Raw genomic sequence first — 22227 nt, forward strand, 5'->3', positions numbered from 1 at the left:
CCCGATATGCGTTTTCCCGACGTGTTACCCGAATATTTCCGATTTGCGCCGATTTCCCTGAATTGCCCCGGGATTTTGGCGCACGCGATCGGATTGTGGCGCATCGGCGCTGGCATGCACGCGTCGGCAATCGGGGGGCGTGGCCGAACGAAAACACAACGGATTTGGAAAAACCGCCGCATTTAAAAAAAAAAAAAAGGGGCGCGGAGCTTGCACTTACCTTCACTCAGCCTGGCTCGGTGTATTCCAGTGCGTTCCGGGGAACTTCAGCGCAGCAGCGCCACCTGGTGGACGTCGGAGCAACTGCCTTAATAAATCCCGCCCGGACCCGAAACTAGCGCAGAGAACGCACTGCTGGATCGCGAATGGACCGGGTAAGTACATCTGCCCCATTGTGGCAATAATCTGATCATTATTTGCACTGGCACTTTAAGATTTATAGTGAATTGGTTACATGTTATACCTAAAATCATGTGCAATATTAAATGTACTTAAATGCACTTTGCATTTTTTTGACACATAGGGGCAGATTTACTTACCCGGTCCGTTCGCGATCCAGCGGCGCGTTCTCTGCGCTGGATTCGGGTCCGGCCGGGATTCATCAAAGCAGTTCCTCCGACGTCCACCAGGTGGCGCTGCTGCGCTGAAGTCCGCTGGAATGCCTCGAAATACACCGGCCTATCCAGGATGAAGGTGAGTGAAATTTTCGCAACACAAATTTTTTTTTAAATGCAGCGGTTTTTCCGAATCCGTCGGGTTTTCGTTCGGCCACGCCCCCCGATTTCTGTCGCGCGCATGCCGGCGCCGATGCGCCACAATCCGATCGCGTGCGCCAAAAACCCGGGGCAATTCAGGTACAATCGGCGCAAATCGGAAATATTCGGGTAACACGTCGGGAAAACGCGAATCGGGCCCTTAGTAAATGACCCCCATAGTGGGGCAGATTTATCAAGCAGTCTGAAAGTCAGAATATTTCCAGTTGCCCATGGCAACCAATCACAGCTCAGCTTTCATTTCACCAGTGCTCATGAGTATTTTAAAGGGGAGCTGTGATTGGTTGCCATGGGCAATTGGAAATATTCTGACTTTCAGACTGCTTGATAAATCTGCCCCAATGCCTTTGAATTTTTTGACTTCTATATCCCTGGCCCCTCTACAATATTCCCACGGATGATATGATATGATCTGATGTGATGGTTTTCCATCGTTACTCTCATGTATACCTGCATATTGTTTTCTTGTATTTATGTTGTATATGTAATTTCAATAAAGATTGGATTATTTTATTTGTTGTTTTGTGCAAATTGGCCTAGTTTCTAAATAGGTTTTTCTGCTATGTATTGGCCAATACAAATGGAGAAAATTAACTGAGGACATGTTACATGATAATAAGAATAATAATGATAGATACCATATATTATCTCTCCCTTTCCATGTAACCCCAAGGGTGGAGTTATTCATCCGCTTCTAGCCTAAGCTGCAAACAAACACTTCTAGATCTACTTATTCTCATCTTTCTGTCTGTACATCACTGTGTATTTGTAAGTTTTGCAATGTGTTACCCCAATATTTTTCTTATGGAAATATTTACGGATGCTGATGGCTGTACACAAGGCCAAAATGAAAATTCCACTGTTGCAAAAAACCTTGGAAGCTTTCAGACAACTGTTGTAAAGTGATGCATATGGCGCTATTAGTATTTGTCGGTATGTAGATACTCTTGTGGACTATATAGTGTTGGTTATTCCGGAATCATCCATTTAACATCCTGATAATGGTTGCTGTATGTCCTCATTATTCCACAATGAACCGAAGCTTCTGAGTGAAAGCTGAAATCTGCAACAACGTTTCGTCTTACCAGATAAAGAGGCTGTGATCTCTATTGCTGATTTAATCAATTATCTGTTATGTTCTTTTTACATCCCTTGCCAAAACACACTGCAGCGAGTCTTATATTTTTTTGGTTTCATTTCCTGCCTCAAAAAAAACTACTTTTTGCTTTTTTGTGTTCCAAAATAAACTATTTTTTTTTACTCATTTCAATAATTTTCTATTTGATTTTTTTGGCACTGTGAGAACAGTAAGTGAAAATTTTGACATTTTATTTTTACAGTTTTACAGTTTCCATCATCTCAAATAAGGTAAGATTTTATTTGGTGAAATGGAACAATCCAATTATTATTTATAGAACTTTTTATATGTCTATTACAGGAAAAAATGTTTAGAACATATATATTAAAAAGGTTTATTAAACTTTTTTCTAATTTCTATAGTTCTGCTAGTGGGGCATGTGATAACTTAAGCAATGATGTATTAAGGTTGCCATGCAGTGTGCATTTTCCCATTACACCCTGCCTCTGGCAGGAGAACTAAGAAGGTTCTTAGCCATGAGAACCCTTTAAATTACCGTAGAAGAAGGCTCCAGACATAATTCGTGTTGTAAATAAGTGGAAAGTAATGAGATTACATTTAGGCATGGCCAAAAACTACATCCACCAGACTGTCTTGTAGATGCACCATCTGTTAGGCACATTGATGACAATGCTTAGCCAGACAAGAAAATGATTCAGTCACTGAAGCCAGACCGATCTGTGACTAGCAAGACAGAAAAAAATTATTACCAGGCTCGAGCAAATTGAAACGCCCAATTTGTTTTGCGGATGAATTTGTGATCCGCTTGCTCTTAAGATACATTGGGCAAATTGATTGGATGTGATAGTGATTTCCTTTCAAGGAATCTAAACAAATCATCTGCCGATCGATTTTCCCATTGTATTCTATGGGCTAGCAAACTGGTGTATCAGGCAGGTTGAGCGGCTCATCCTTACTGAGGACATGATCTTTAGTGTACGAATCTAGCCATAGAGAAAATAAAATTATTATCTTTGCAAGGTCCCTGCCATGAAGCAGGAGCACATTGTACCTGTATTCACAATTATGTGAATCACAGATCAGTTAAAAGCATTGCAACAATAATTGTACAATTCATTCTTCCAGAACACCTGGGTTCAGTTCTGTTTCAAAAGCCCAAGAAGTGACATTATGGGGTAGATTTATCAAGTGTCTAAAAGTCAGAACATTTCTAGTTGCCCATGGCAACCAATCACAGCTCAGCTTTCATTTTACCTGTGCTCATGAATATTTTAAAGGGGAGATGTGATTGGTTGTCATGGGCAACTAGAAATATTCTGACTTTCAGACAGCTTGATAAATCTTCCCCTATGTGTTGGACAATACCCAAAGTCTCCTACTTAAGAACGCCCGACTTACAGACGACCCCTAGTTACAAACGGACCCCTGGATGTTGGTAATTTACTTTACTTTAGCCTTAGGCTACAATGATCAGTTATTAATGGTGTCTGCAATACAGCTTTATTTTTAATCCTGGTTCTGATGACAACCCAATTTTTAAAATCCCAAAAAATGTGGTTGGGTTTACAATTATAAAATATACAGTTCTAACTTACATACGAATTAAACTTAAGAAAAAACCTAGGGAACCCATCTTGTATATAACCTGGTGACTGCCTGTACATGTGAATCACCCTCTAAATAGAAATGTTTGTTGTCTTAGACAGCGATTGCATACTACAGTCATATTATCATGCCAGTATGCTACAGTGGCACAATAGAGAATTACAATTAGGCATCACAACTACCAAAGTAGGACCCCTGTGACACAACGCAGATGCGCAAGAATTGGACCGAGATGACAATGACCTCTCGTAAATAATAACAATACGAGGCAGCAGATTAGCCGGATTCATCTATGTATTTGTGAATAGCTGTTCTGGCAGATGGTATGGGCAGTGAATGTTTGTGAAGACGGAGGCCAGTACAGCCAGTCCCTGCTCCGGAGACTCTCGCAGCACGGTGGCATTTGAACTCCGTGGGCCGATCTGGATATTTTTCTGCAGTGGCAGCATTTTCCGAGCCAGAAGCTGAGCTTAGCAAATAAACATGAGTGTCCTGCACTTCGGACTTGTTAAGATTTAGGAGGAGGGGGGCAGACTCTTTACAAGAACTAATGAGACCGCAGCCATGGGGGGAACACTGACTCCGAAGGCTCATTTATTTTTTAAAAGTGCAGGAGTGAAACAAATACTAGAGCTTGCAATCTAAAACTCAACTAAACCGCGCTAGAGACAACAATATGGCAACCTAGGCAGTGGCGTCTTCCTATATCCACTTCTTTTAGATTCCATGCATGTAACTGTTTCAATCCAAGACATTTTGGATTTAACTGATCTGCTACAATATCACTGCATGGTCTTCAGTCTACTATATCGCAGCAGTGCAGCTTTCTGAATAGTGCCCTGCTGGGGGTAAATTTGTCAAAGTTTACCATCAGGGGTGTATAATTAGAGATTTCAAGCCCCAATCTCACCAATTTAAACCCTCCCCAGGAGACCCATGGATTACAAAGTTACAAAGCCTGCATAGGTTAATTATCAAACCTCTTATCTCCTGAATGAAACCTGCAGGAAAAAAAAAGATGTAAGAAAATATGCCAGCGATAAAAAATATGGAAAAGCGTCTCAAAGGCAAATAAATCCGTCGAATATTGTCTCTTATGTGACATAATATACAAGGGAGAAATACTATAGACGTAAACAATAGAAAAAAGGAAACTGAGTAATGCGGAAATTTGTAAATTTCAGATAAAATATTTTAGAGGAAAGTCAAGAACACTGCTCCTATGGCTATGAATAGCTGCAATATATAGACTACAATGAAAATGCAATGTTCTCATACCTAAAATAAAAATTGTCATTATGTTTGATATATTTAGTAATATGGGAAAAATGGATGGTAAGGTAAAGATACAGAAAACTGTGATCTCATTTGTGCAAGTGCCTTAATTATCCGGTATAGCCAAGGAGTATGGAAGGGACAAACAAATATAAAGTGACCCTTGAATCCATCTTACTGTGTATCCTGGAGCACATAGGCATCGCCCTGTCATCCCATCACAGTCAGCTCCATTGTAACAGGCACATAGCTGTTGGCAGCCTTCCCCGTAAAAGCCAGGCCGGCAGGGTTCTTCGCAGTATAGGCCGCTCCAACCTGCCTTGCAGGTGCACTCCCCAGACAGTGGGTGGCAGCTGCGAGAGAAGAGAGAGAGACTTGTCAGCATAGAGCTGTGGGGCGTGCGGAAAAACTAATTAAAACAATACATCGTGGTGTCAGCGGCCGGCAAGGCTAGGACCCTACTCCCTGCAATTCATTCACCCGCAGTAACCCTGCAGTTCATTCATCTGCTGTAACCCACCTCCTTGGGGGGAAAAAATCTATTATTTAAATGTATAGAGAAAGTGAGGGATTATTTGGTAAACTGGAGCTGAGCGCTAAGAAAATTAAGGAAATCTGGAGGCCCCTAACTTGTCCTGTTTAGAGCGAAGACACAAATTGAACTTCAGGAGAATAATAATATAAAAATTTAATCCACAAGTATAAAACAGACAAACCAGCAAGTACTGTAAGTTGTTCACAGAAATCTGAAAATAAATATCCCCTATCACCAGCTAATTCAATTTACCAATCAGCTTAAATCCGTGTCCGCCATTATAATTTTTCATTAGAGTCTTTTAGAGTAATTTGTGAATTACTTTGTATACAAACTGTTTACACTGCCGAGGACTGAAGACATTTGTGTTGCTGCCTGGACGGAGAAGACTTGGCTGGTGACAATGCACAGTCTGGATGAAGAAGGTCAACATCACATAGCTTTACATGGCAGTATGTTCACTGTCCAATGCTTGCAATGGTAAATTTACTGTTAGGCTACATGCACACGGCCCTCCATGGAACGCCGAGCAGCTGTGGCCACAATCCGGCAAAAGATAGGTCATGTCCTATATTTCTGCAGTGTGGCCGCCTGGCCAGGTCATGGTGCGGTTAAACAATGGCCCACATTGATTAAAGTGTTTTTTTGTGTCTGACTTTTCACTGCAAATAATGTGAAAACTGCTTGCACATGTATTTATAAAGGGTTTATGTCGCGTTGGGTGTGTTAGTGGTTAGTTGGGGTTTGCGCCACATTTATTACTGATGTGCGCCACGATTCTGCAGCATGAACAAAGTGCCTCAAAAAAAAACAATAATGAAGAATAATGAAGACCTGGCGGCAGTTTTGATGAATGTGACGCACTCTGCATACTCCACAGACAACTTTTGACTTTCAGGCTCCATTTCTCACCATAAACTACAGGTTTGCATCTGAGAATACCATCATTTTATAGACATTCATGTTGTCTATGTCATACATAATTCTGACCTGTAACTATTTAGCATATGCTCAGTTCTGCAGATTTCTGTCATGTAATGGCTTTGTTACTGTTTTGATCCTAATAATCCAAAGTTTAATTTTGTTAGCATTTTGTAAATGAACCTTTGGCTTTCAACACTGCCTGACTCCTTTTGGGTTCTCAATCACGTACAATTATGGCTTCACCAAAATTCCAGGTCTCCTTTATATGTTCCCATATTTCTTCATCTCTTCCAACAAGTGTTTGATAGGGTTGAGGTCTGAGGACCGTGGGGGGCAATTCAGCAATTATACTTCATTCTCATTGAACCATTTATTTGCCTCAACAATTGTTGTCCTTCCAGAACACTATATAGTCCTTTTTATACTAAAAGGAAGAACCTCCACAAAACTTGACAGATCCTACAATTTCTCAATCCACCAGCCAGCCTCATATTCTTCCGTTTATCATGGGGCTCACATGATGCCTTTTTGCAACTTTCTTGGCAGACAGACTGCTATCGATAACCTGGATGACATTATTTACAGATTGTTCTACCAGCAGGAGCAAAATAGTAACAATGTACTAACATTTTGAGAATCTGCAAAACTAAACATATGATAAATTGTTGCAAGTCACATTTTGTTTTGAGAAAACCAAGAGGATTGTATTTATAATGATGATAGCATCACATTCCAAATTGTAGTGGATGATATGGAGCTTGAAATTCGAAAGCTCAAAATATTGTTACATTTTTGCTTGTCAGTGTAAATATTGCAGCGACTGACGTAGCGGAATCTGAAAAATTTGGCATGACTGGACAGTTTTCCAATGTGTATGAGCTGTGCCATGTCTCCCAAATGTGAGGACAGAAAAGGATTGGTTTTAAACATGCCTGATCCTCTGAAAGCAGAGTAGTGCATATTACTCTAGTACTAAGCATTAAAATTTGGATAGTCTAAATTACAATGCATGTCTTCATCATGAGGCTCAGTCCTAGGGTTATTTTTTTGTTTTCCAATATGGCATCCAATCTTCACAGCAGACTGTTTCCAGAATATTTCAGTATTTCAATTCTTACCAAGATTTCTCTATTTCTTACTGATGTTTGTTGAGCACAAGGATATTTGAATGCAATAGATAACAACATACATACCCCCGGGTATTGGTCAGGTTACATGGGCAATTCTTGTTACATTTCAGTCCATACAGTCCTTCGGCGCATACACGCTCCTCACAGAGGATGCCTTTAAAGCCTGGTTCACACAAACAGGCACCATTGATGTGGTAGCACTTGGCTCCATTCTGGCAGTCACATCTTTCAGCACACTGGTAACCATAGGTACCAACGGGGCATTCCTCCTGGCACCTGTAAAGTATGGAAATTGAAAACTTCATATCCCTCAATATTTTACATATAAATCCAGCACTGTATTGGAACACAATATAAAATAACAGGATGATAATTTGTCAGGACAAGGGTAACAGAGCAGAAATAGTCACCACTTTGTCACAAAAATTCCAGCAAATGGAAGGGGACAAAGAATTATAAAATGCTGACCTTTGTTCTCTGCTATTACAGTGACAATGTAGCTTAAACAAAGTGTTTGACGTCACTATACAGGGCAGAGAGAGAATTGATTTTTTTTATAAATTTGTTTGGATAACACAATTCCAAATGTGAAAAAAAGTAATTAATGTTTCCAATGTATTGCTGTGAAAACAAGAAGTTTTGAGGACATTTAGTCCTTGGTTTTTCGGTTCACATCCAATGGACACAAGGAATATCTAAAGATGCCAATTTCATGTAATCAAACAAAACCCAAAAGTGTAAAAACTCTAAAGCATACAACAGCAAAACAAACAATAGGTGACAAGGTCCTAAATGATATTGTCTTGTTTATAGGATGTAATGTCAAAAACCAAACAACCAGAAGCTTTTAGTATTGACCTTCAAAACTGAAATGATACATTTTAGGGTCTCGAGTTAAAAAAAAAAAAATCTTGGCGTTGTTTTTTCCTTGATACAAGTGTTCAGTTAGGAATGTTCTTATTAATAGGATCAACATACTGTAAGAGAAAACATCCTATAAATTCCAATGATTTCTTTTTTCCCAATTATCCTGACAAAACACATGATTGAGTTGTGTATGGACAGGTTAATTTTATGCCTGGCTTGGCTATGCTTTCTTAATCGGGTGTAATTCTATCGGTACAACAAGTCTATCACAATTGCCTACAGAAATCATTAAAACACACACAACTTAACAACAATTAATGACCATGCACCAACATTAAAAGGTGATCATAATGATGATAATAAAACATGTGTGCATGTGCCTCCATACATAACGTCAATTACTTATAAGATGGTGTGAACATCTGAATCAATATTTAAACCAAGTGGAAGGAGAGTTAGTAATTTATGTATCCACATGAGTTCCTTCCTATCAAGTAGGAAAGCAATCACCAATCCTCTTGATACAAATAACCTTGTTTATTCCCATAAAGGGAAATAAACCTTTTAAAGCCTCACCATGTTCCACCATAAAATTTAAAGTCAACTATTAAATCTAACTTTTTTTTTTGTTTCAATGGCATTTAAGTACGGCAAAGTCTTAATTTAACTTCTCTTGATGTATGGTCGATATACAATGGAATGACTTGTACGCGATTGTCGACTGGTTCAGAGATATGGCCTGTTAAGAAGAGTGTTGCTGAATGTATTCAATAGTCCCGTTCAACTACTGTATATTGGGGATTGCACTAATCTACTTGTATATTGTAGTAATAACCCCATATGGATGTATAGAACTGTATGGAAATCTGCCATATACACAAAATCAGAAAAACTATATAATAAAGGTGCCGTATGACTCCCCATAAATGTGTTCTCTATGGAGGAGAATAAAAAGAACGGTCCATTTCCACTAAAATCCTTTGGAGTCAGGTGGCCATCATACATGACTCAAGTAGGATTCACCTACTTGAAAGACTATTTTTTTTGTGTGATTTCAGCCTTGGCGCAGGCAACATGTGATGACGTCAGTCTGCAATGGGCCAAAGGCCTATGACCGTAACTGACCCAGTGCAGGCTGATGTCATCATTCGTCACCTGCGACACAGCTATGAAGAAGATTCGGGGAGCAGCCGGAAGCAAGGTAAGTTTTTATTTCTATCGGGTACTAGGGACAGCACTTTCTACTGGGGCATTGGGGCAGACTGACTACTTGGGGGCACACTGTGACTACTTGGGGCCAGCAATGACTACTGGGGCATAGGGCAGGCTGTGACTACTTGGGGGCAGACTGACTACTTGGGGGCAACACTGGGTACTGGGGGCAGATCCTATTGTCACTGTAGAGGTATAATTGTGATCTTTAGGGGAACACCAGAGCACTAATAAATTTGTCATAAGAAGGTGGAGAAGATTATGATAAACCTAACTGAGGAACCTAACTTTTTTTGTGTTTCTAAATCTTTAGAGCCATGTTCTGACGGGAAGAAGCTGATGTATCCTCCAGATAGAAAAGGAGAATTCCTCCAACCTCATGCATGAGTTGCATGATTTACAGTGAGTGCTGGTATTACACATTAGCTTACAATACAATACAATACAAGTGCCCTACCCGGCCTGCCCTTTATTAACCTTTCCACGCTCTGTGTCGCACATATACAGCACCGAGCTACAAAGGGTGTATGAAGAGGGTTCACTGGGTGAGACTTCGTCATACAGAGGTGGGGTTTGCTGCATATTGCACCAGACAACCACCACTAATACCTGCAATCGGTGCTAGCATTGATTGTGAGTATTATCCCCTTGAGTATTTAAAAGATGGCAGCGTGTGGGCGCCCCCATCTTTGCTGAAATCGCCCCTTCCCGTGATGTTATAGGGGAGTGGTGATCGGTTGCCATGATAGCCTCATGTCTTCATCAGACCCAAGGCGTATGGCTACTGGAGATCCGTTAAAATGTGCCAGTGGCGCTTTGTAATGAATCCTGTGCAAGAATGCCATATACTGCAATACAAGACTATCAAGGGTTAAAAAATCGTAGATGGTCTGAAAAATAATAATTAAAAATGATTAAAAATGTAAAAACTCCTAAAAATCCAAATCATCCCCTTTCCCTAGCACTGATATAAAACTAAATAAATAGTAAAAAATCACAAACATTTTAGGTATCGCCGTGTCCCAAAATGCCCTATCAAAATATACGGTTATGCGGTAATAAACGGTTATGCGTGCGCCCAGTTTCCTGCATGTGTCGCTTTCCCGATCAATTCCGCCGGACTTCACCTTCTTCTTCCTGGTGCATGTAAGTGCATTGTCTTGCAAAACAATTTAAATGTTAAATCCCGCGCTCAGTCCGAATCCGTCGGATCGTCCGACGGACGCCCCCTGATTTCTGACGCATGAAATCCGGCGCCAATACACCAAAGTCCGATCGGGTGCGACACATTCCCCTTCTAAATGCCTGTCCCAGGCACCGTGGGACCCTTAGTAAATAAGCCCCATTGTTTCAATTTGTGAAAATGTATACATTTGGTATCACTGTGATCGTACCGATCCACAAATGCACAAAAATAATCCCTCACACTGCTCTGTAAATGGAAAAATGAAAAAGTTATGAAGTTTGATTTTTGAAGGTGGAGAGCGAGAAATAATCAACAAGATCATTGGTTGTAAGTGGGGGTTTTGTCTAGTTTATCATACCAAACAGCCCCCTCATGGTTATTTATTACAAGACCGCCTAAAACACTATGGATTCTTAAGATACAGCCCCACTCACCCCCATGGATACCTTATGTGGGCCTCCCCAGGAGCTCTGGGCCCCCGGCCCAGGTATGCCCAGTGCTTGCGCCGGTCCCGAGAAAGATTTACCAGTGCGAATCCTTCCCCACTCTTATCAATTAATGAACATAACTCTTAATATGGCCGCCTCCGCCTGCAGTCATCAGGCAATGGTTTGTGTATTTTTAGTTTGTGGATAATACGGAATATTAGTCAATGACTGAATTCTTTCCATACAGTGTGACAAAATTTTTTTCCATGTATTCAAACCACAGGAAGAATATCTCCTGCGTATAAGACACAACATGAACACAAGTATTTTTTTATTATTTTAAAGAGCTTTTATATAAACTCATGTACACCAAGCTCCGGGGTCCAGTCCTATTCTCTATAAACAGAACTTTCTGTGAATTTCTGCTATTGATGAGGTCTTTGTGTGCATGGGATCAGATGCAGAGACTGCTCGCCTCCTGCGTACGCCGTGCCTAGCGCGCCAGCCTGGCTCATTCAGTCTGTACAGGGAGTGTGACCAGCGCAGCCCACACCTGCTGAGATCTGGCACAGATACACAGAAATGGCTGCATCTGACACCGCTGGGGAAAATAAGCTCGCTTTATAGAAACAAGCTATATATACGAAAGACTTAACTCTTTGCGGAAAGTCTTGGAGAAGGACATCTCCGTCTACGTCTTATAAAACCATCTTAAGAGCTAAATGTCACGTTTAGGGTCGTCTTGTTAATGGTAATTTATAGCACATCCGATTTTTTCTCTCCAGGTGTATTATGAACAAAGTGAACTGCTCTATCCAGTCATCCTTCCATGCAGAGTACATGCTGGGAAGGGGACCTCTCTGGAGGCCAGGGGAGCATATCCCTGCATGGGCTGGGGTCCAGGAAACGCAGGCTGAATACTAATCACTTGTTATCCGGAGCAAGGACAAGTCTCGCTTAACACTTTCTGCTCTGCTGCCTGCTCCGCCGGTGACATTAATAAAGGATTAGTACACCCTAGGGGGAAACAGGAGATCAATATCTTGTGAAATATACTATAAAATATCCAGAATTACACTATTTGCAGGGTTTAATGGAGAGAAAAACTGATGCAAATCTATTACGCGCTTATAACCATTCAATGTCTATACATGCCGCAGATATATGGTTATGACTGTAGAATTTTTGAAGCGTTCTGTATCCAAATATGAGATTTATTTTGTGCTAGTTGGATTGTAAAATAAAGCTGGATCCTGTAAAAATAAACTCATAACGGATAATTCTGCCTATAAAGAATCCAGGAAAAGCAGGTGGCCATAGAAAGGTCAATGTCTGGACAAGATTTGGACAGTAATGTAAAAATGCAAAGTGCTTGTAAAAACCGGTGTCCTAGAGCCAGCGGTGTTATCATGGTTCAGTCTTGATCTACGCTTCTCTCCATATGGCGGCCAGGACACAAATGGTTAAGGCTTTATCAGCCACAAGGATACAGCAAGTGGAAATTAAATATTGACGACTCATGTCCTTTACATAATTAGCTTCCCCCCATCACTCCCTCACAAACAAGCAATTCTGCTAACTTGTTTAGTTAGAGATCAAACAGCTCAGGCTGCTAATGAATTTTATACAAACACCCTATTAATGAACACAACGGATAATCACAGGAGGTTGGAGATGCCTTCCCCGCGCTTGGCTCATGCATGCGCATCCGTAACGGCCTCGCATCCCTCCCAATGATGAAATCCGGAGCTGCCATGTTTTAGAAAGAAACCTGACCAATGCCCTGGTGAAGAAGGCCCCAATCCTGAGACACCACCTGTCCTGAGACACCACTGGTCCTGAGAAACCACCAGTCCTGAGAAACCACCAGTCCTGAGACACCACCGGTCCTGAGACACCACCGGTCCTGAGACACTACTGGTCCTGAGACACCACCGATCCTGAGACACCACCGGTCCTGAGACACCACCGGTCCTGAGACACCACCAGTCTGCCTTCTGCATGGCCAATCCTGTGTATCAAATCAGTATTGTCTATAACGGGTGTATTGGGGGAGAAGGTTAAACAGATAATTGTAATAGTACAAATTAGAAAACAAATTCAAGTGGGACTAAAACATATTATCTATTCGGAAAGGATTATTGTAAGATGTCTTAGGGATTACGAATATCATTTTTAATAAGCAATGTTTATAATACAGGATTTTAATAGTGGGATAAATACTAGGTAAAAGAATATGAAGATATAAAATTTATATTTTATATATAATACTGCTGTGGCTTTCCAACATGGGCAGGAATAGGACCTGCTCCAAAATATGCACAAATGCCAATTGGCCATCTTAAAGGAGTCGTCCACTATAAGCAAATAATTGATATTGTTTGTGCAATGAAAAGCTAACCAATTTTCCAAAATAATTGTATCAATTCCTCAAGGTTTTATAGATCTCTGCTATAGCAAACTATAGCAACTAATATTGGCTACAGTAAAGAAATCTAAAAAGTTTGTAAAAGTTGCATTATAATTTTCATAAGTCCTCATTCATTAACACAACCGTCTGGGGGGCGTATATGCGGCCATAAATTTGTCTTATGTTTGCCCCCATATACGGCAATGGCGGCAAGGTGACAGGACATGAGGAAAAGATAGAGCATGGTAGATAGAGTGGCCGTGCAGTGCTGTTTTCTACGGAGAGGGAAGGGGTGAGCAGCACTGCTGTATCCTGGGTGGGCATATGTGAGTGTGAATGTGCCCTAAATCTTATATGCATGCAGTGTTGCCACATGAAAACCAACAACAGGTTAAGAATGCGTCCACACGTTCAGTTTTTCAGATGCAGTTTTTGATGCCCAAACCAGTGAAAATAAAGGACAAGTAGCACTTAAAGGGGTATTCCGGGAATATGAACGTCTGACACAAAAATCCATGATGATATAACTAAATGAATATAACAATACTCAATGTCATTAGTCACAAAACGGAGCTTAAATAGTTTGATTTTATGATTTACAAAGTTTATGGCCTCTCTAAAGTAGGTGGAGTTATCACTAAGATGGCCGCCACTGGAAACTACAAGTTCCATGATCCTTTAGTTCTCAGTAACTCCTCCTACCACTTATGCTCTGCTCCCAGTGATGATATAACAGGTTTTCCTGCTCTGTTACCATAGTAATGATGTGTAACTGCCATCACCACAATACTGTCCACACTGGATGCACTGCAACCAACCGACTACAGCCAAACTTAGTGGTGATCACATGACCCTGCCCAGGCAGGTACAGGACATGTGATGTGGACATGTGACCAGCAGCCATCTTCTGTCCTGCAACGGACCGCGCGGAGGAAATTAACGGACTGATTGAAGGGCCAGTAGCATTTTAATTCTTCATTACAGTGTATGCCATCAGCATTTTCTGCTAAGGGGAGCAAAATTTTAAATAACAACTAATTACATATAAGCTTATATTTTGCGTGCCCATTTGTATATGAATTATGCTGATTCCTGGAATACCCCTTTAATGATAAGTCCTCACCCATTATGATCCACACCTGCTTTTGACTTCAAAAACTGCATCTGAAAAACTGAACATGTGGATGTACCCTAAAGGAATATTGGTGTTGTGCTGTGAATATCCTATAGTTGTAGCTGAAGCTATAAGATAATTTCAGAATGTATGCTTTAGTACAGGGTCTTAGCACTACTTTCTAAAGTGCTAAAAATACTTAAAACAGTATAGAGTTACACTTGTAGCCATGAGAAACACAGTAAAACAAAGAAAAAGTTTAAGGCATATAAAAAGTATGAATGGCTGAGTGGGAAGCACTTCTGCCTTGCAGCGCTGGGGTCCTGGGTTTGAATCCCACCCAGGGTCATCTGCAAAGAGTTTGTATGTTCTCTCCGTGTTTGTGTGGGTGTCCTCCGGTTTACTCCCACATTTCAAAACATACTGTTAGGTTGTTTAGATTGTGAGCCCCATGGGTACAGGGACCAATATGACATGCTCTGTGCAGCGCTGCGTAATATGTGTGCGCTATATATAAATAAAGAATTATTATTAAAAGGGTTTAAGGTGTTTATTTGGCCAGATCCTTAACCCCTTCACGCTCCGTGGCGGTGTGTAACCCGTTAAATGCCGCGGTCAGCACGACCGCGGCATCTAACATGTCTCTGGGGTGTCTTTCCCCCACGATCGGCCCCCCCGAACCGTTTTCGGGGGGCGCCGATCGTTGCTATAGTAACTCTGGGGTCCGATCTGGACCCCAGAGTTACCTGCAGGCACTGCCAGTAAGATGGCGTCTGTGACGTCATCTTACTGGCATAGTGCCAGCCTATGCAAGTGCATAGACTGACACTGATAATACTCTGCAATACATGATTATTGCAGAGTATTATCATGAACAAGCAATCAGATGATTGCTTGGTCATTTCCCATGGTGGAAAAAGTGAAAAAGTTAAAAAAAAAATGTTATTCAATAAAAAATAAAGTAATAAATCAATAAAAATGCCCATAAGCCCCATAACATATAAAGAGACATATAACCCCAAAAAAGTCTAAATCATAACAAAAACCCCACATATATAGTATCACCGCGTCCGTAACAACCCGTAGAATACAAGTAAATCATTATTGAACCCCCACGATAAACGCCGTAAAAAAAAACTGCTATAAACCTTCCAAAAATTATGATTTTTAGCTATTCAATCCCACAAAAAATGCTATAAAATGTGATCAAAAAACCATATGTACTCAGACATGATACTGGTGCAAAGTACAACATGTCCCGCAAAAAAACAAGCCATCAACCAGCTCCGTAGCCAAAAAAGTAACAATGTTATGCCACTTGGAAGACGGCAATACATAAATGATAGATTTTTCCCCACATTAGGGTTTTGTTTGTTTTAGTAAAACGTAAGAAAATATATTCATGTCTGGTATCCCCGTAATCGTATCGACCCATAGAATAAAGATAACATGATTATTAGTCTATACGGTGAACACCAAAAAAAAAAGAAGTAAAAAATCCAGTACAGAATTGATGCTTTTCTACTCCTGCCCTCAAAAAAAGTTCCTAAATTTTCAACAATAGGTGATACCAACCCCAAAATGGTAACAATGGAAAAAGCATCTCGTCCCGCAAAAAAAATGGCATCACATGGCCCAAATAACGAAAAAGCAAAAATTTTATAGCCTTCAAAAGGGGCCAATGAGGAAACTAAAATCCTGGCAGCTGCAGGGCTCTCCTTCCCTTCTGCGTCTCGCTGTGCCCCCATAACACAAGTAATGGCCACATGTGGGGGGTCTTTGTACTCAGGAGAAATTGTAGAACAAATTGTATTATGGGTTTTCTCTTTTTATATTTTGGAAATGTGTAAATTTTAGTGCTAAATGAACGTATAAGGGAACAATTTGACCATTCTAAATTTCACCTCCATTTTGATTCAATTACTATGAAGATCTCAAGGGGTTAACAATCTTCGTAAAAGCTGTTTCTGATAGCTTGAGGGGTGCAGATTTGAAAATGGGTTGGTTATATAGGGGGTTTTGATGCTAAATATGTAAAATTTCATTCAAAACTGTATTTATCCCCAAAATAGTCAATTCTGAAAATTCGGAAAAGCGATATTCTTTTTGTAAGCCGCGTGACATCAAAATAAATTATCCAGACATTTCAGAAATTATGAAAATGTAAAGTAGACAAATGGGAAATGTTATTCAGCAACTTATTTAGGTGGTAAATCTATCTGCTTGAAAACGCAATGATTTTGAATTTCGAAAATGGCAAATTTTTCAAAAAATTTATCATATTTGCTTTTTTTTTGTAAGTAAACGCAAAACTTATCAGCCAAAATTTACCACTAAAATGAAGTACAACATGTGGGGGAAAAAAACAATCTCAGAATCGCTTTGATAAGTAACAGTGTTCAAAAGTTATAACCATATAAAGCGACGCAGGTCAGAATCCAAAAAATCGGGCTGAGCCTTAAGCTACAAAATGGCTGCGTCCTTAAGGGGTTAAGGGGTTTTCCTGGTTATAAATATTGATATGACTAGAATGGGTTCTAAACAACAAATTAGTGGGTATCCACCATCCACAGACTACAGATTCTCAGAAGCTGATGAAAATGAATCAGGAAACAGACACTGTAGTGAGGGAATTTAGCCACTACATAGGGATGTGAGCTGTCACTTACTTGGTCCATTGTCTGAGAACAGCTATGGAGGTGTTGGGTGTCAGACTTGCAAGAATGAAAGGTTTAAGTGTCCGATATCATAGGACTAAAGATGGACCTATAGACATTTTATGAAGCATAAACACAAACATAAGACATACCTAAAAACAAGGGCAGGTAAGTAACAAATCTATGTAGGATCTGCAGTGAGCCTTATGGTCAATGCTCCCATTGTTTCTAATGAATTTCCCATTTAGCTACACACCTTCTTCCTCATGTGAAAACGTTTAAACAATGCTGTGCATTGGAGGCGTTCTAGAATGTCAAATAACCATTGTTCAGATTTTCCCAGATTAACAATACAATACTTGAGCATATTCAACATCCGCTGAACAAATTACCTCTGCTATGTTCTCTATGGTGCTATTCTGTAACTCGGCTGGTACATTTATTACCTGTTATTAAAAAAGCGTGAAAAGCAGCTACTTCAAAGTTGTTACGAACACGTATCAAAAGCAATGCAATAATAAACTGGATATCAGAAAAACACAATAATACATAGCTGGCATGTTTCTACAATAACATGTCCACTAGGCTCCAGTAGCAGGTTATCATGTTGTCAGTAGCTGCTTGCACCACTAGGCATCATGAGAAGGATGCTGGGAAGACTCAATATAACTGTGAGGGTTGTACCAGCCATATATATTCTTCTATCTGTCACCAGCCGAATAGCTATTAAACCACAAAAAGTACCTTATATGGCCGGTTGCCTGTGACCGTGAGTGTTGACAGGGAGCCAGGTCCTGCTGCGGCAACAGGGAGATAAGGAGGCGCAGTTATGTAAAGATGCGGCCATGAGGAGGGGTGCCTGCTTGACTCAAGTGCGCGGAATCCCACCCCCTTGACTGGAAGTGGACTGTAGATATAAGTTTATTTTTCTGGCTGCAGGCAGCATTGGCCTTTATAGAGACATGTCCAGCACACAGGAAAAAAGCATGGATTGACCCTGACCCTGAATTGACTAGTGGCAGTGGTTATACTACACTGTGTCTCTGTGTTCTATCCAGCGGCAGGTTTTATTAGTGTAAATAATAATTAGATCCCCCCATTAAACCCACAATCCATGTTGAAGGGGTATTCCCAAATGAATGTTATAGTTTTATGATAAAGAGTTATATGGTTTTCTAATATACTTCCTCTATCAATTCCATGCGGTTTTCTCTGCTTCCTGTCACTCTGTAGAAAGCTTCTCTGTTTGCTTCCAGTGGACAGAAATCTGACCATGGTCACACAGGTGCACAGCTCGTTATAACACACGGCTATGATTACTCTCTGTGATATAAAGAGCCGTGCACCTATGTGACCGTGGTCAGCTTTCTCTCCACTGGAAGCAAACAATGAAGCTCTCTATAGAATGACAGTAAGCTGGGATCTAGAAAACCGTGAGGAATTGATACAGAAAGTATATTGGGGAATTGTATAACTTTTTATCATGCAAACAATAACATTAATTGGGAATACCCCTATAAGTAAAGATAAAAGAGAATTAACCGTCTTCAGTCTTCTGGGTCAGACTAAGCTGGTCATTGGCATGTATCATGTGTATCATGTGCATGATGTCCTAGGCTACATTCACGCTACAGTATGGGGGACGTATATACGGCCGACGTATATGCGGCCGATATACGTCCCCCATACACTTCTATGGGCTCGCGGCGCCCTACGGGAGCGGTACGGTGCACCACACGTGCGGCACTGTACCGCTCCGTAGCCCGGGAAAAGATAGGACATGTCCTATCTTTTCCCGTATTACGGCCCCGCGGCCATAGATCGCTATGGAGAAGGGCGGGGGGTGAGCTTCGCTCACCTCCTCCTCTCCCCGCGCTGCCGTGTGCCCGCCGTGCTACGGTGCGGCGGGCTCACGGCAGTGGGAATGTAGCAGAACTTTGTAATAAAAATGTAACCACATAACGTAGAAGTTCTCAGCATCCCCAGGACATTCCATCCCTTAATTGTGCAAGTAACCCATTATTCTACCACTCCCTGCCTCTATGCCTCTATTACTATATATATATATATATATATATATATATATATATATATATATATATATATATACGGTGTATATAATCAGGGATAAAATGAAGCTTATTCTTTGCTCTTTCAGCACAGGGGTGAGTTGTGCCGGTACACAGAATATTTCAGACATAAATCAGTATGCTACAGAGCTGAAACTTGCATAATGTCTTGTTCTCAGCATTATTGTTGGGATTTTTGATCATTATAGTCATTATATCTAAGTGATAAGAGTATGAGTTATAGCAGCACTTGCATCTGTTATTACTAAGCGAAAGCTGTGCAATGCAGATGGCCCTAGACACTTCTAAAGGAGGACTTCCATGAATGCAACATTATTTTGTTTGAAATCTAAGTAAATTAATAAAATCCTTGTGTACAGGTATTGGCTGTACTCATTCTGCTCCTATTGGCATCATTCCACAGTGAGATGGTTTGTCCTTCTGACTTTACGTCCAAGCTTTCTTCTGACTACATTATGAACATTTCAGAGCTATTTTTCTTGCCAGGAGACAGCGGCAGTGGGAGAATACATATAAGGATTCTGCAGATTGGTTGAACATTACAAAATATCTTAACTTAGATGATGGGTGACATTTATCAGGGCTTCTATGCCAGATCACTTGCGTAGAAGCCATGAAACAAACGAAATTGCTAACAGATTGCCATACACCATTTCAACACCAAGGGGGCTGGTAAGAGGGAGTGGACCGGTAAGGTGCGTTGCTGCCCCACACTTGGGAACTTGCTGCAGCTAATGACCTTCAAAGGTGAAAGTTCAAATGCTGCACATATTTCTACACCAGGTAGGACCTAGCATAGAAATATACATTGCACCTGGCTGCAGCAAGATGCAGGAGCACCACTGTACACACCTACCTTCTTCACTCCATCTCAAAACAACCCCCTGCTCCTGAACTGCCTACATCTCTAAGCCTACAAGCCTATGCTTATTGTTGCTAACACCATTTGTACTGTACATGTGCAGGTTTTCTCGAGGACCCAGTAATTTTGTGGTTGGAGGGGTGTCGGAGGAGAAGAAGTTGGTTTGATAGTTTGCAGGGTGCTCCACAAGCTAAATCAACTACCAGTGTGCACTAAGGTTTTCAGTGTCATGAAGAATAAAGTTTTTTTTTTTTTTTAAGATTCTGCAAAACTAGAAAACTTAAAAAAAACAACCAAGCAGCGGGTCTGGGATACCACCAATGTCCTTTATACCAACATATAGTAAGTTTAATATGCATGTGAATGAAAAAATAGCAGCGCTCAAAATATGGAAGGTCCAGTCAAGAAAACTATGCTCTTTATACCATGTGTATTTATATGCATAGATGTGGTTTTAAAAAGAAATACAGGCGGTCCCTGGGTTATGTGCAAGTAAGTCGGAACTGTATACTTTATAATTGTAGCTCCAGGCAAAATGTTTTGGGTCTGTACGGCTATTGGATTTTAAAAATGTTGGATTGTCATAAGAACCAGGATTAACAATAAAGCTTCATTACAGACACCTGTGATTACTGTTATAGTTGTTTATTGTAGCCTAGGACTAACGTACAATAAATTACCAACATCCAGAGGTGCGTTTGTAACTAGGGGTCGTCTGTAAGTCAGGTGTTCTTAAGTATTATACAAAAATACTACTAGGCTTCTGTGGTATCTTTACTAGAATGAGTGTCAGTCCGACATCAACGCAACCCACTAGCCATACCCAAGAGGTAGACCAGCTTTGCCTTCCAAGGCCTGAATATACTATAGATTGGATATAATGTAGCTACATCTATAATCCAGTTTGGTGCAATAAATGGTAAATTAGGGGTCCCTCAACTAATCTAAAAATGAGATCTGGTGAAATATTATCTACTTTGTTGGTACTGGATTGCTATACAGTATAGATCATATATACTCATATACTACTAAATCAAACCTTACAGAGAATAACCAAAAAGTAGAAAAAAAAATGAAAACAAAATATATATCTCTTATTAATATCATATTATCATAGTTTATATGGTTGAACAGCCTGCCTCAGGCGCTGGTCGCAGTAGGGACAGCAGAGCTTCAAGAAGGGGCTAGATGCCTTTTACACCTAAATAACATTGATGGTTATGTGATATAGAATTGTTTCCCCTAAATCCCTTCCTCATCCAATCCCTTCCCTTCCTTGGTTGAGCTTAATGGAGATGTGTCTTTTTTCAACCGTATAAACTATAATCTTTTATTAATATACTGTATTTTTCAGACTATAAGGCGCACCAGGTTATGAGGCGAACCATCAATAAATGCCTGCTAAAATGTCTAGGTTCATATATAAGGCGCACCGGATTATAAGGCGCACTTGATTATAAGTATGAATGACCAGCAGATGGCAGACCTGTGCACGGTTCAAGACAGCTGTTGTCTGTAAGTACGGTTCATATATAAGGCGCACTGGACTATAAGGCGCACCTTTGATTTCTGAGAAAATCAAAGGATTTTTTTGTGCGCCTTATAGTCCGAAAAATAATTGAAAAATAAATAAAAAGCTCACTTCTCATCTCAACAAGAACCCATGGCAAAACTTTTAACTATACAATAATAAATAAAGATTAAAATGTTACAAAAAATTACATTGTACACATTACCCTTAATAAAACTGAAAAGGAATACAATAGGTATTAAAATTTACAAGAGAAATTATCGGAGTCACCCAAGAAATAATAGACAAACACATGGGCATTGAGGACTAACGCACTTTGGTCCCAAAGGACATAAATGGGGGATAGCAGAGACGTCTTCAGGTATAAGAGAGCCATATGTTCCCTAAAATCTAAACTCCATAAACTCTGCTTACATAAAAGGCTTATAATATATAGTGACAAGTATTTACCATGAAAGGATCTCCTTCTATCTATAGAAAGTGTGTGCATGGCTCGTGGCCAATCCACTATAAATAAATAGCAGTAATA

At 40.4% G+C, this 22227-nt stretch overlaps 1 protein-coding gene across 8 annotated transcripts in view; it reads right to left on the reverse strand.

The window, feature by feature from the left end:
* Positions 1–22227, reverse strand: part of MEGF11 (multiple EGF like domains 11) — a 298071-nt gene that overhangs the window by 82514 nt on the left and 193330 nt on the right. For all 8 annotated transcript variants that reach the window (XM_072148689.1, XM_072148690.1, XM_072148691.1 and 5 more), the window contains 2 exons: positions 7405–7617; positions 4931–5105 (listed from right to left, as the gene is read on the reverse strand). In XM_072148689.1, coding sequence (XP_072004790.1) covers positions 4931–5105; positions 7405–7617 — 388 coding nt within the window. The remainder of the gene's footprint in view (positions 1–4930; positions 5106–7404; positions 7618–22227) is intronic.

Source organism: Engystomops pustulosus, chromosome 4, assembly GCF_040894005.1.
Source record: "Engystomops pustulosus chromosome 4, aEngPut4.maternal, whole genome shotgun sequence".
Lineage (NCBI taxonomy): Eukaryota > Metazoa > Chordata > Amphibia > Anura > Leptodactylidae > Engystomops > Engystomops pustulosus.